General features: G+C 50.8%; 1 protein-coding gene across 3 annotated transcripts in view; it reads right to left on the bottom strand.

Annotated features, from left to right (window-relative positions):
* The window catches only part of LOC140405470 (electroneutral sodium bicarbonate exchanger 1-like), a 391,515-nt gene that overhangs the window by 84,000 nt on the left and 293,906 nt on the right, over positions 1-13,609 (bottom strand). For all 3 annotated transcript variants that reach the window (XM_072493938.1, XM_072493937.1, XM_072493936.1), the window contains 2 exons: positions 11,568-11,725; positions 401-488 (listed from right to left, as the gene is read on the bottom strand). In XM_072493938.1, coding sequence (XP_072350039.1) covers positions 401-488; positions 11,568-11,725 — 246 coding nt within the window. The remainder of the gene's footprint in view (positions 1-400; positions 489-11,567; positions 11,726-13,609) is intronic.

Consider the following 13,609-nt stretch of genomic DNA (forward strand, 5'->3'; position numbering starts at 1 on the left):
TTTCTTTTGTCTTCTGGATGTTGTTTGGGAATTTATTAAGGATTACTTAGTGTTGTATTCTTTGGGGGTTGTATTTGAATTGATGGTTGCTAAGATGTTCACTGTATGTTTTAAAAAGGTTAACTTGAGTTGATAGAATAAACATTGTTTTGCTTTAAAAAATACTTTTCCATTTCTGCTGTACCACTCCTGTAGAGTGGGTCGTGTGCTCCCCATACCACAATCTATTAAAAGTTGTGGGTCAGGTGAACTCCATGATACACTTTGGGGTTCTCAAACCCTGGCCCATAACAGACTTTAATCTGGTGTTAGCAAGACTTCTTACTGTGCCCACCCCAGTCCAACGCCGGCATCTCCACATCAATTGATATTGACACCTTCGATCTGAGTACAAACTTACTTCATCAGTCATTATGGTGGCCATGGACCTGCCAATCTCATGGTACTGTTGTGCCTTTCCAACTGGTCCCAACAAAATGAAAAGGAATCTGCAAAATGAGAGATTTCAGTATTACTAGTGTTATTTAGCATTTTCTAGTAACCTGCTATCCACGAAAATAAAGTATCATAAACTGCTATCAGTATTACACAGGATCACAGGATTAGGATCATGTCATCATTGGTTCACCTATGTTATGTTTTTGGTCTCTCGGAGAATCAAGGGATATGGGGAACAAGTAAGAAATTGGAGTTCAGGCAGGAGGTCAGTTTTGATCATATTGAATGGCAGTGGGCTCAAGGAGCCATGTGGTCTATTCCTGCTCCTATATCTCTATTGTGCTTGATATGTGATGGCAAGAGAATTAAAGACAGAACACAATTTTAAAATTGTCATAACCCCTACGAGACCCATGGGGACGACCCGATTAATCTCCTGTGAGCCTTGTAGGGTGCGGGCTTCCCCGCTGAGAGGTGGAGGTCCGTCAGCGGAATAGTTAACTCTGGCATTAAAAGCCGGCCCAGGTAGGAGCCCAGTTGCAGAGTAGTCCCAGTTGGGACTGGGACTGTTACTTGTAGATACTTTACTTTGGTAATGACCCTCTCCTTTCCAGACTCCTCTGTGACTACACAATTGGCAATGAGGGTAAAGTGGAACTAATTCAGCTCTGCTAACCATTGGAGCACGGCCACTTTTCTTCATGAAGGAATAAGGTTTGCACTATTTTGAAAATGCCGCTCTTTGGCAGACGCGATCAGCGGGATTCTCCGGAATCGGCGCGATGGCCCGAAGCCGGTGTCAAAAATGGCGCGAACCACTCCGACGTCGGGCCAACCGGAAGTAGTGGAATCCTCCGCACTTCCAGGGGCTAGGTGGACGGCGGAGGGGTTCGCGCCGCGGCAGCCGGCGCTGAAGGGACTGCGCGAGTCTGTGCATGTGCCAAAGGGCCGGCGTGATCCCGCGAATGCGCGGAACCGCCGGCGTATTCTGCCGCATGCGCAGGGGGGTGTCTTCTCCGCGCCGGCCATGGCGGAGCCCTACAGGGGCCGGCGCGGAAGGAAGAAGTGCCCCCACAGCACAGCCCACCTGCAAATCGGTGGGCCCCGATCGCGGGCCAAGCCACCGTGGCCGCCGTGTGGGATCATGTCTAATCCCCGCCGGCGGGACTGGCCAAAAACCGACGGCCGCTCGGCCCATCGGGGCCCGGAGAATTGCCGGGGGGGGCCGCTGCCAACGGCCCCCGACCGGCGTGGTGTGAACCCCGTCCACGCCCACAAACCAGCACCAGAGAATACGGCAGCCAGCGTCAGGACAGCGGGGTGGGATTCATGCCGCCCCCCGGGGATTCTCCGCCCGATATTTTTGATGTGGTTGTGGAGGACTGGACTCAGTATGCAGAGCGTAGGCGCCACTTTTTTAAGGCAGACACTATCTTCGTGGATGATCGCCAGGACATCTGACCGCCTGTTGGGCCCCCATTTTCAGTGTCATAAAGTACCCCACGGCCCCAGACTCTAAGACGTTCAAAGAGCTAGTGGCACTCGTGGCAAACCACTACGAGCCCAAGCCGTCAGTTATCGTACAGAGGTGCTGATTTAATACAGCTGAGAGGACACCAGGGGAGTACATTACCAAAGTTTTGGTGCATTTGTGAAAATTGCCAGAATTTTGCAACTATGGCCTATTCCTACCTGAGATGTTACGGGACCACCTTGTATGCGGAGTAAACAATATTGCAACCCAGCGGAAATTGCTGGCCGAGCCATTGCTGGACCTCAAGAAGGCCGTTGAGATCTCCCTCTCACGGGAGAGTGCAGAAAAGGGAGTTCAGCAGCTCCAGGAAATGTGAGAGATGGAGATAAACAGTGTAGGATGCCCCCCATTCCCGCACACAGGAGTTGTGCATGGGGGCTGCAGTTTCGGTAATTGGGAGACCGACTTTCGAGAGAATCAGGACTGGAGTTCAACGGTTGAGTTCACAGGACACTGAGGCGAGGATGGCGACCTACAGGGGAACCTTAGGCATAGCGGGCACGACGATGACTTACAGGTAGCAGTCTATTAGGCTGCCATTAATAATAGTGAAGGGCCCGAGTTTGCTGGGTCGCGACTGGCTAAAACGCCTTCGGTTGGACTGGCAACGGATCTTCCGGAGGGCTTTGCGAAGTATTGGGGAAGTATCCTGAAGTTTTCCAAGAAGGGCTGGGCAAAATTAAGGGAGTTGTGGCCAAAATACATGTGGACCCTCACGCCCAGCCTAAGTACATCCGGGCCCACCTGGTCCCCGATGCACTGCTGGTGAAGGTCGAGGACAAACTCAACTGATTGGAAGGCCTCGGGATTATCCGAGGAACTCGGCAAGATTCCGTAGGCAGCATCTTCCAAACCCACGACCACGACCTTCTAGAAGGACAAGAGCAGTAGATACCTGGGAACATCACCACCTGGAGGCTCCCCTCCAAGTCACTCACCATCCTGACTTGGAAATATATCACCGTTCCTTCACTGTTACTGGGGGAAATCCTGGAAACTCTCCCTAACAGCACTGTGGGTGTACCTACACCACAGGGACTGCAGCGGCTTAAGAATGCAACTCACCACCACCTTCTGAAGGGCAACTACGGGTGGGCAATAAATGCTGGCCCAATCAGCGACACACACATCCTTTGAATTAATTTTAAAAAAGACTGGTACATTTTCCCGATTGGGCAGTGCCGGCAGTCCCAGTACTTAAAATTGACAAAACCGTACACCTATGCAGTGATTATAAATTGACCATTAACAAGGCCACCCGTAGTCTTCCGGTTGTGGCTATGCAGAGCTAAGTCGCACATTCGGCAGCTCCCGCACAAAACTGACTTTTGGGCTCTTTTCAGCAGCGGGGCGACTAAAAAAGTGGTGTTGGACCCGAAGAAGGTGCGAGGGAAGAAGAACAAAATGGCGGCGGGCGAGGACCAGGCAGCGTGGATGCAGTGGGTGCAGGAGCAACAGGAGGATATCCAGCGCTGCTTCAGGGAGATTAAAGCGGTCTTGCTTGAGCCGATGAAGGCTTCTATCGATAAGCTGCTGGAGACACAGACGGCCCAGGGGGTGGCGATCCGCGAGGCCCGACAAAAGATCTCCAACAATGAGGACGAGATCTTAGGTCTGGTGGAAAAGGTGGAGGCGCACGAGGCGCTCCACAAGAAATGGCAGGAGCGGTTCGAGGAGATGGAGAATCGGTCGAGGCGGAAGAACTTGCGGATTCTGGGCCTCCCGGAGGGGCTGGAGGGGTCGGACGTGGGGACCTATGTGGTCACCATGTTGAACTCGCTGATGGGAGCGGGGTGCTTCCAGGGGCCCCTGGAGCTGGAAGGGGCCCATAGAGTGCTGGCGAGGAGGCCCAAGGCTAATGAGCCTCCGCGGGCGGTGCTGGTGCGGTTTCATCGGTTCGCTGATCGGGAATGTGTGCTCAGGTGGGCCAAGAAGGAGAGGAGCAGCAGGTGGGAGAACGCGGAGGTTCGAATATACCAAAACTGGAGTGCGGAGGTGGCGAAGAGGAGGGCCGGGTACAATCGAGCGAAGGCGGTGCTGCACAGAAAGGGGGTGAAGTTTGGCATTTTGCAGCCGGCGCGACTGTGGGTTACCTACAAGGACCGGCACCATTATTTTGAGTCTCTGGAGGAGGCGTGGGCCTTTGTTCAGGCCGAGAAGTTGGACACAGATTGAGGGTCGGGATGGGCGTTTGGGGATTGCGGTTGATATGTTACTTTTTGAGGGGGGTCCTTTGCTCTTGTTTTTTTTTTTCTTTCTGGTTCGGTGAGGGTGGTTAGGGCGGGTTGGGCACTGTTTTGGTTGGGTTGGTCAGGGGGGCTCTTGGAGGGGGGTAAGCAAATGGAACAGGGGTGGATGGCCGGCAGTGAGATGGCGGCGGCTAAGGTGCTGAGGGGGTTTATGGACCAGATGGGAGGGGTGGACCCTTGGGGATTTGCACGGCCGGGGGCTAGGGAATTTTCTTTCTTCTCACATGTCCATAAGGCTTATTCCCACATCGACTTTTGTATTTTGAGCAGGGCTCTGATAGCGAGAGTAGAGGATACCGAGTACTCGGCGATAGCCATTTCGGATCACGCCCCGCATTGGGTGGACTTAGAGCTGGGGGCGGAGAGGGACCAGTGCCCGTTGTGGCGCTTGGAGGTGGGGCTGTTGGCGGACGAGGAGGTGAGGGGGCGGGTCCGAGGAAGCATAGAGAGGTACCTGGAGGCCAACGATAACGGGGAGGTCCGAGTGGGGATGGTATGGGAGGCGCTGAAGGCGGTGGCTAGGGGAGAGCTGATCTCAATTAGGGCCCACAAGGAGAGGAGGGAGCAGAAGGAGAGGGAGAGGCTGGTGGGGAAGATGGTGAGGGTAGACAGGAGAAATGCGGAGGTGCCGAATTCGACCTGGTGACCACCAGGAAGGCGGAGGTGCAGTGGCGGAAGGCCCAGGGGGCGATTTATGAGTATGGGGAAAAGGCAAGCCGGATGCTGGCGCATCAGCTTCGGAAGCGGGACGCAGCTAGGGAGATCGGGGGAGTTAAGGACTGGGGAGGGAGTGTGGTGTGGAGTGGGGTTGACATCAATGGGGTCTTCAGGGACTTTTATGAGGAATTGTATCGGTCCGTGCCCCCACTGGAGGAGCGAGGGATGGGCCGCTTTCTGGACCAATTGAGGTTTCCGAAGGTGGAGGAGGGACTGGTGGTGGGATTGGGGGCCTCGATTGGGCTGGAGGAGCTGATCAAAGGGATAGGAAGCATACAGGCGGGGAAGGCACCGGGGCCGGACGGTTTCCCGGTCGAATTCTATAAAAAATACATGGGCCTGTTGGGCCCGTTGCTAGTTAGGACCTTCAATGAAGCAAGGGAGGGGGGGGCTTTGCCCCCGACGATGTTCCGGGCACTGATCTCCTTGATCCTGAAGCGGGACAAGGATCCCCTGCAATGTGGGTCTTAGGCCGATTTTGTTGCTAAACGTAGATGCCAAGGTGCTGACAAAGGTCTTAGCCACGAGGATTGAGGATTGTGTGCCGCAGGTCATCCACGAAGACCAGACGGGGTTCGTGAAGGGGAGGCAGTTGAACACGAATGTGCGGAGGCTCCTGAACGTTATCATGATGCCGGCGAGGGAGGGGGAGGCGGAGATAGTGGTGGTGATGGACGCTGAGAAAGCCTTCGATAGGGTAGAGTGGGGGTACCTGTGGAAGGTGCTGAAGAGGTTTGGGTTTGGGGAGGGGTTTGTCAGGTGGGTTAGGCTGTTGTATGAGGTCCCGATGGCGAGTGTGGCCACGAACAGGAGGTCTGAGTACTTTCGGTTGCACCGAGGGACAAGGCAGGGGTGTCCCCTGTCCCCCCCTGCTCTTCGCACTGGCGATTGAACCCCTGGCTATGGCACTGAGGGAGTCGAGGAACTGGAGGGGGTTGGTGCGGGGTGGGGAGGAGCATAGGGTGTCGCTCTATGCGGACGACTTGCTGCTATATGTGGCGGACCCGGTGGGGGGAATGCCGGAGGTAATGAGGATCCTCAGGGAATTCGGGGATTTCTCGGGGTACAAGCTCAACATGGGGAAGTGCAAGCTGTTTGTGGTTCACCCAGGGGACAAGGAGAGGGGGATTGGCGAGCTCCCACTAAAAAGGGCGGAGAGGAGCTTCAGGTATTTGGGGGTCCAGGTGGCCAGGAGCTGGGGGGCCCTGCATAGGCTTAATTTCACAAGGCTGGTGGAGCAAATGGAGGAGGAGTTTAAGAGGTGGGACGCGTTGCCCCTGCCCTTGGCGGGTAGGGTGCAGTCAGTCAAAATGACGGTACTCCCAAGGTTTATGTTCCTGTTCCAGTGCCTCCCCGTGTTTATCCCGAAGGCCTTTTTTAGGCGGGTCAACAGGAGCATAATGGGGTTTGTGTGGGCGCGAGGGACTCCGAGGGTGAGAAGGGTGTTCCTGGAGCGGAGTATAGATGGGGGGGGGGGGGCTGCCGCTGCCGCTCCCTCCAAGGAGGTATACCACGAGCGGTTGCCCTCAAAATCTGGGGGCAGTGGAGGCGGCACAGGGTGGTAGTTGGGGCCTCGGTGTGGCTCCCAATACGGGGGAACCACCGGTTCATCCCAGGGAGAACAGATGGAGGGTTTTCGGGTGGCACAGGGCAGGGATACGAAGGTTGGGAGACCTGTTTGTGGATGGGAAGTATGCGAGCCCGGGTGAGCTGGAGAAGTACGGGCTCCCCCCGGGGAACACCTTCAGGTACTTACAGGTAAGGGCGTTTGCCAGGCGGCAAGTGGTGGAATTCCCGCGGCTGCTGCCACGCACAGTACAGGACAGGGTGCTCTCGGGGGGGGGTGGGTGGGAGTGGGGAAGATCTCGGAAACTTACCAGGTGGTGCAAGAGGAGGAGGAGGCCTAGGTGGTGGAGGTGAAAGGTAAGTGGGAGGAGGAGTTGGGAGAGGAGATCGAGGAAGGGACATGGGCAGATGCCCTAGGGAGGGTGAACTCTTCCTCTTCGTGCGCGAGGCTCAGCCTCATACAGTTTAAGGTGCTGCACAGGGCACACATGACCGGGACAAGGATGAGCCGATTCTTTGGGAGCGAGGACAGGTGTGTTAGGTGCTTGGGGAGCCCAGTGAATCACACCCATATGTTCTGGGCATGCCCAGCGCTGGAGGAATTTTGGAGGGGTGTAGCGAGGACGGTGTCGAGGGTGGTAGGTTCCAGGGTCAAGCCGGGCTGGGGCCTCGCAATATTTGGGGTGGCAGAGGAGCCGGGAGTGCAGGAGACGAAAAAGGCCGGTATTCTGGCCTTTGCATCCCTGGTAGCCCGGCGCAGGATTCCTCTTCAGTGGAGGGATGCAAGGCCCCCAAGCGTGGAATCCTGGATCAACGATTTGGCGGGGTTTGTTAAGTTGGAGAGGGTGAAATTCGCCTTGAGAGGGTCGGTACAAGGGTTCTTTAGGCGGTGGCAACCGTTCTTAGACTTCCTGGCAGAACGGTAGACACTGGGCAATGGCAGCAGCAACTCGGGGGGGGGGGGGGGTTTACTTTATTTTTTGTTTTTGTTTATTTACACTGGGGGGTCTGAGGGGGTGTATACATTTGCTATGTTTGCTTTGTGTGAAGTCGGGGTGTTAATTTATTATTTATTTACAGGGGGGAGGGGGGCATGGAGGGTTGCTTTTTTGGACTGTGTTTTATACTTAACCCTGTTGGGTTCCTTTTTCATTTTGTTACTGATATTCTGTGAAAACTTTAATAAAAATTATTTTAAAAAAATAACAAGGCCACCCGTCTGGACCAGTACCCAATGCCGCCGATCGAGGACCTGTACGCGAAGATAGCTAGAGGTCATTCCTTTTCCAAGCTCAAGACGAGCCATGCCTATCTCCAGCTGGAGCTGGATGCCAATTCCTGGTGTTAGTAACCATTAATACCTACAGGGTCTCTATGAGTACACAAGATTGCCTTTTGGAGTGTCATTGGTGTGCGCAATTTTTCAGCGCAGCATGGAGAACATCCTGAGAGGGCTACCACGTGTGGCGACCTACTTGGACGATGTCCTGGTCACCGGACCCACGGAAAGGGAGCACCTGAGCAACCTGGAGGAAGTCCTTCGCCGGTTTTCTGAGACGGGCGTCCGCCTCAAGAGGGGAAAGTGCATTTTCTACGCCAAAGAGGTTACTTACTTGGGGTATCGTGTGGATCGGGACAGATTACAGCCGGTAGAGGAGAAGGTTCGGTGATTAGGCAAGCCACCACTCTGGAAAACGCGACAGAATTACGATCATTCTTCGGTCTCGTAAACTATTACGGAAAAATTGTTCCTGGCCTAACGACCATCCTTGTCCCTCTACATGCACTGTTGACAAAGCACCAAGAATGGCCGTCTGAATTATTGACGCTTTACGGCCCCTCCAAGCCTCTTTCAGTAATGTGCGATGCCATATGGAATCGGAGCTGCATTGTCCCACCACATGGCTGACGGAAGAAAAAGGCCAATAGCATTCACATAAGGGACATTGGCTGTAGCGGAGCGAAATTACGCTCAGATTGAAAAAGAGGAGTTGGCCGTCGTATTCACGATGAAGAAATTGAAATTTCACCAGTACGTGTCTGGGTGTCAATTCACTATTGTGACAGACCACAAGCCATTGCTGGGACTCTTTAAAGAGGACAAGGCAATGCACCCCCCTCCCCCTACTCCCATCTCCACTGAAAGCCGACAAAGTAGTTTAAACTTTATGGATATCCTGCCAGTCGTTGCTGCCCAGATACGTGACTGGACATAAAAAGACTCCGTATTGGCGAAAATATGTCACATTGTCTTAGACGGATGCCAGCATGGGAAGCTGCCCAAAGAACTACGGGCCTTTGAAACCAAAATGCTGGAGCTCAGTGTTGAAGACAGTATCTTTCTGTGGGGGGCTCGCATTGTGGTCCCACGCCAGGGAAGAGCTGCCATCCTTCAGGATCTGTATAATAGACACCTGAGGGGATCGAAAATGAAGATGCTATGCGTGGCTATGTGTGGTGGCCAGGCCTGCATCGAGCAATTGAACAACTGGTCCAACAGTGCAGCACATGCCATGAACAGCAGAAACTTCTGCCTGCTTTCTCCATGGCAATGCGTTGGTCAATCAGTGCTGACTTGTACGTTTTTCTCCTGCAGTATAAATTGTGATTGTTTGAAATTTGACATTCTTGCATTTATCCTGATGAGTGCAAGATGAAAAGCTTCAATAGCATGTCTTGCTTTTCAGCAATAATTTCCATTATCTTCTATATCTTGCTGAATAAGAACACAAGAACATGAGAACCAGGAGTAGGGCATCTGGCCCCTCGAGCCTGCTCCGCTATTCAAAAAGATTACGGCTGATCTTTTTGTGAGCTCAGCTCCACTTACCCTCATAAGCCAATCCTCTCAACTCGGAATCAATCGAATGAATCTCCTCTGCACCCCCTCCAGTGCCAGTACATCCTTTCTCAGATAAGGAGACCAAAACTGTACACAGTGTGGCCTCACCAGCACTCTATACATAGAATTATAGAATTTACAGTGCTGAAGGAGGCCATTCAGCTCATTGAGTCTGCACCGGCCCTTGGAAAGAGAACCCTCCTCAAGCCCACACCTCCACCCTATCCCTGTAACTCCACTTAACCTTTTTGGACACTAAGGGCAATTTAGCATGGCTAAGCCACCTAACCCACACATCTTTGGACTGTGGGAGGAAACCGGAGCACCCGGAGGAAACCCACGCAGACACGGGGAGAATGTGCCGACTCCACATAGACAGTGATCCAAGCCGGGAATTGAACCTGGGACCCTGGAGCTGTGAAGCAACAGTGCTAACCACTGTGCTATCGTGCTGCCCAATACAGCTGCAACATAACCTCCCTGTTTTTGACTCCATTCCTCTAGCAATGAAGGACAACATTCTATTTGCCTTCCTAATTACCTGCTGCACCTGCAAAGCAACTTTTTGCGATTCATGCACAAGTACATCCAGGTCCCTCTGCACAGCAGCATGCTGCAATGTTTTACCATTTAAATAATAGTCCCTTTTGCTGTTATTCCTGCCAAAATAGATGACCTCACATTTATCAACATTGTACTCCATCTGCCAGACCCTTGCCCACTCACTTAAACTATCTATATCCCTCTGAAGACTTTCAGTGTCTTCTGCATACTTTGCTCTATCATTAATCTTAGTGCTGTCTGCGAACCTTGACACATTACACTTGGTCCCCAACTTCAAATCACCCATGTCAAGTGTAAACAATTGCGTTAACAACACTGATCCCTGAGGCACACCACTACCCATTGATTGCCGGCCAGAAAAACACTCATTTATCCCCACTCTTTGCTTTCTGGTAGTTAACCAATTCTCTATCCATGCTAATACATGACCCATAACACCGTGCACCTTTATCTTATGCAGCAGCCTTTTGTGCGGCACCTTTTCAAATGCCTTCTGGAAATCCAGATACACCACATCCACTGGTTCCCCATTGTCCACTGTGCTCGTTATGTCCTCAAAGGATTCCAGTAAATTAGTTAAACATTTAAAAATAAATTTAGAGTAGTCAATTATTTTTCTTTTCCAATTAAGGGGCAATTTAGCGTGGCCAATCCACCTACCCTGCACATCTCTGGGTTGTGGGGGTGAAACCCACGCTGACACGGGGAGAATGTGGAAACTCCACACGGACAGTGACCCAGGGCCGGGATTCGAACCCGGGTCCTCAGTGCCGCTGTCCCAGTGCTAACCACTACGACACATGCCGCCCTAAATTAGTTAAGCATGACCTGCCTTTCATGAACCCATGCTGTGTCTGCCCAATAGGACAATTTCTATCCAGATGTCTCATTATTTCTTCCTTGATGATAGATTCAAGCATTTTCCCTACTACAGAAGTTAAGCTAACCGGCGTATAGTTACCCTCCTTTGTCTACCTCCTTTTTTGAATAGTGGCGTCACATTTGCTGTTTTCCAACCTGCTGGAACCGCCCCAGAGTCCAGCGAATTTTGGTAAATTACCACAAATGCATCTGCAATTTCCCCGCCTTCTCTTTTAGTACCCTGGGATGCATCCCAGCAGGGCTTGGAGACTTGTCTACCTTTAGCCCCATTAGTTTGCCCAATACTACTCCTTAACCCCACTTAACCTATACATCTTTGGACGATATGGAGCAATTAATCATGGTCAATTCATCTAACCTGCATATCGTTGGACTGTGAGAGGAAACCAGAGCACCCAGAGGAAACCCACGCAGACATGGGGAGAATATGCAAACTCCACACAGACAGTGACCCGAGGTTGGAATCGAACCCGGGTTCATTGGCATTGTGAGGCAGCAGTGCTAACCACTGTACCTTCCTGTTGAATGTTGGGAATCTGGATAATTTACCAGTGGGGGGGCGGGGACAAATGCAAAGGGGCTTCCCACCAACATATAATGTGATTTGGGCCTCGCCATTCACACCCAATGCAAACTGGAATGCAATTTCCCAGCCTAGATTTCATGAAGTTGTTAATTATATAAACAATTGAGATGTGAAAGGTGTAATATAAATATATATGTACTATTTTAATAGAAGCCATCCACGACTGCATACCATGCATTATCAACTGACCTGGTAGGAATTGGAACCTCGGTAAGTCCTGTGAGAAGAATAGCTGGAGAAAGACGCACAAATGCCACAATTGGCCTTTTCAGGAAGTCTAGCTCACCAACCAGGACATTAGAGGCTTCAGCACCAGTAGGGATCTTCTTCATGAAGTGGAGGTCGACCTGCCAAAAAAAGTTTGGTTATTCAGAAATATTTCCCATCAACAACTGGAAAAGAAACCATCTAGATTTGAGCCTAACCTGCAGAAGTAAAAGGTTCGAGTCCCAACCTGAACTAAACCATTTTGCAGGGTTGGGTGGCTTGATTTACCTTGTCCCTAATTGTACTCAGTGCTTAGTGAGTAGCTGAGGCATGCTTCAATTGGCCTCAGTGCCCTTCAGCTTCAGAGAGAAAATGTAAATGAATGCAATGGCATTCATGCGACCAACCAGCGGGAAGACTGATCCGCCATTAATCCGCCATTGGAAGAACTGAAACGTGATTTTATGCCAGTGGGCTTCCAACATTTTGGCTCCTACTAGAGTCACCGCTCCCGCCCACCACCAAACGTGCCACGGCGGTACAACTATGCTCGTATACAAGTCAATATCAGCCTGGATTTTTCTGTCTTCAATAGAAGGATTTTTTAAAAAGAGGTTGGACTCCCAACCTGATTACCAAAGAAAAAAGTGATTTCTTAAAATCAATTGTGGGATGTGGCTGTTCTGGCTGGGCAAACATTTATTGCCCATCCCTAATTGCCCTCGAGAATGTGATGGAGAGCTGCCTTCTTGAACCACTGCAGTCTGTGTGGTGTAGGTACACCTACTGTGCTATTAGGGAGTTCCAGTATTTTGACCCTGTGACAATGAAGGAAGAGCAATATATTTTGAAATCAGGGCGATGAGTGGTTTGGTGGGTACCTTCCACTGCTCCCACTATGTATCGGTGGTGAAGGGAGTGGCTGGGGTGCGAATCAAGTGGGCTGCTTTGCCCTAAATGATGTTGAGCTTCCTGAATGTTGTTGGAGCTACACTCATCCAGGTAAGCGAAGAGTATTCCATCACACTCCTGATTTGAGCCTTGTAGATTGTGGACTGGCTTTGGGTAGTTGGGTGATGAGTCACTCATCACAGGATTCCTAGCCTCTAACCTGCACTTGGAGTCATAGTACTTATATGGTTAGTCTAGTTCAGTTTCTGGACAACGGATGCTGATTGTGGGGATTTGGTGATTGTAATGCTATTGAATGTCAAGGGGCGATGATTAAATTCTCTTTTGTTGGAGATGATCATCGCCTAGCTATTAAGGATGCTAATTAGTATTGAGGTACTTCCTTTCACAGTGCAACGAAAAACTGGACAATAAAGCACAACTTTGTGCATTGGTTTGTGCCAACTGACCTGTACTTGCTGACCTGAGAACAGGTCATTTGTCTGTCCACCTTTGTCATGGTCTAACACAAAGAATGATAAGGAGAAGTTTTTCTGTGTTCATAAAGTGGGTTATCACTAGTTAGCATTCTGTCCTTTCACCAGCAGAAACAGTCTTGTGTATTGACTTTGAAGAGCCTTAATCTAGTTCTTATTTGTAGATTTGCAGAATGAAATGCCCAGAAATTACCACAAATTGGTATAAATTAGAAATGTTACTCAAAACTCTATAGAGTACTGCTGAGGAGACATTGCAACGCCGCAACATGTTATAAGGGGTGTTGTTCTGGTATCAAGAGACATTGTATGATACCAGACTCAGAATGTCATGTGCCAAATCCTGGGGACATCAGCCAGATTTCCAAAATTACAGAACTTCAATGCAAGTATTCCACATCTAGGTTACTGTGAGGGAATCTGTATTTTAACATTTAATTTGTATGTTTTTGAGGAAGACTTTACCTCAAAGCAGAAACTGAATTGAAAATGAAACTGAAATGGAAACAAAGGTAAACTATTTCTAAGGAAACCAAAATTAAACAGAGGTTGGGAAATTGAAACTGATCCTGGTTGAAAAATATAAAAGGGTACAAGTCAGTCCAAGCTACAGTAGCTATTAAGCATGCCTTAATA

Source organism: Scyliorhinus torazame, chromosome X (genome assembly GCF_047496885.1).
Source record: "Scyliorhinus torazame isolate Kashiwa2021f chromosome X, sScyTor2.1, whole genome shotgun sequence".
NCBI lineage: Eukaryota > Metazoa > Chordata > Chondrichthyes > Carcharhiniformes > Scyliorhinidae > Scyliorhinus > Scyliorhinus torazame.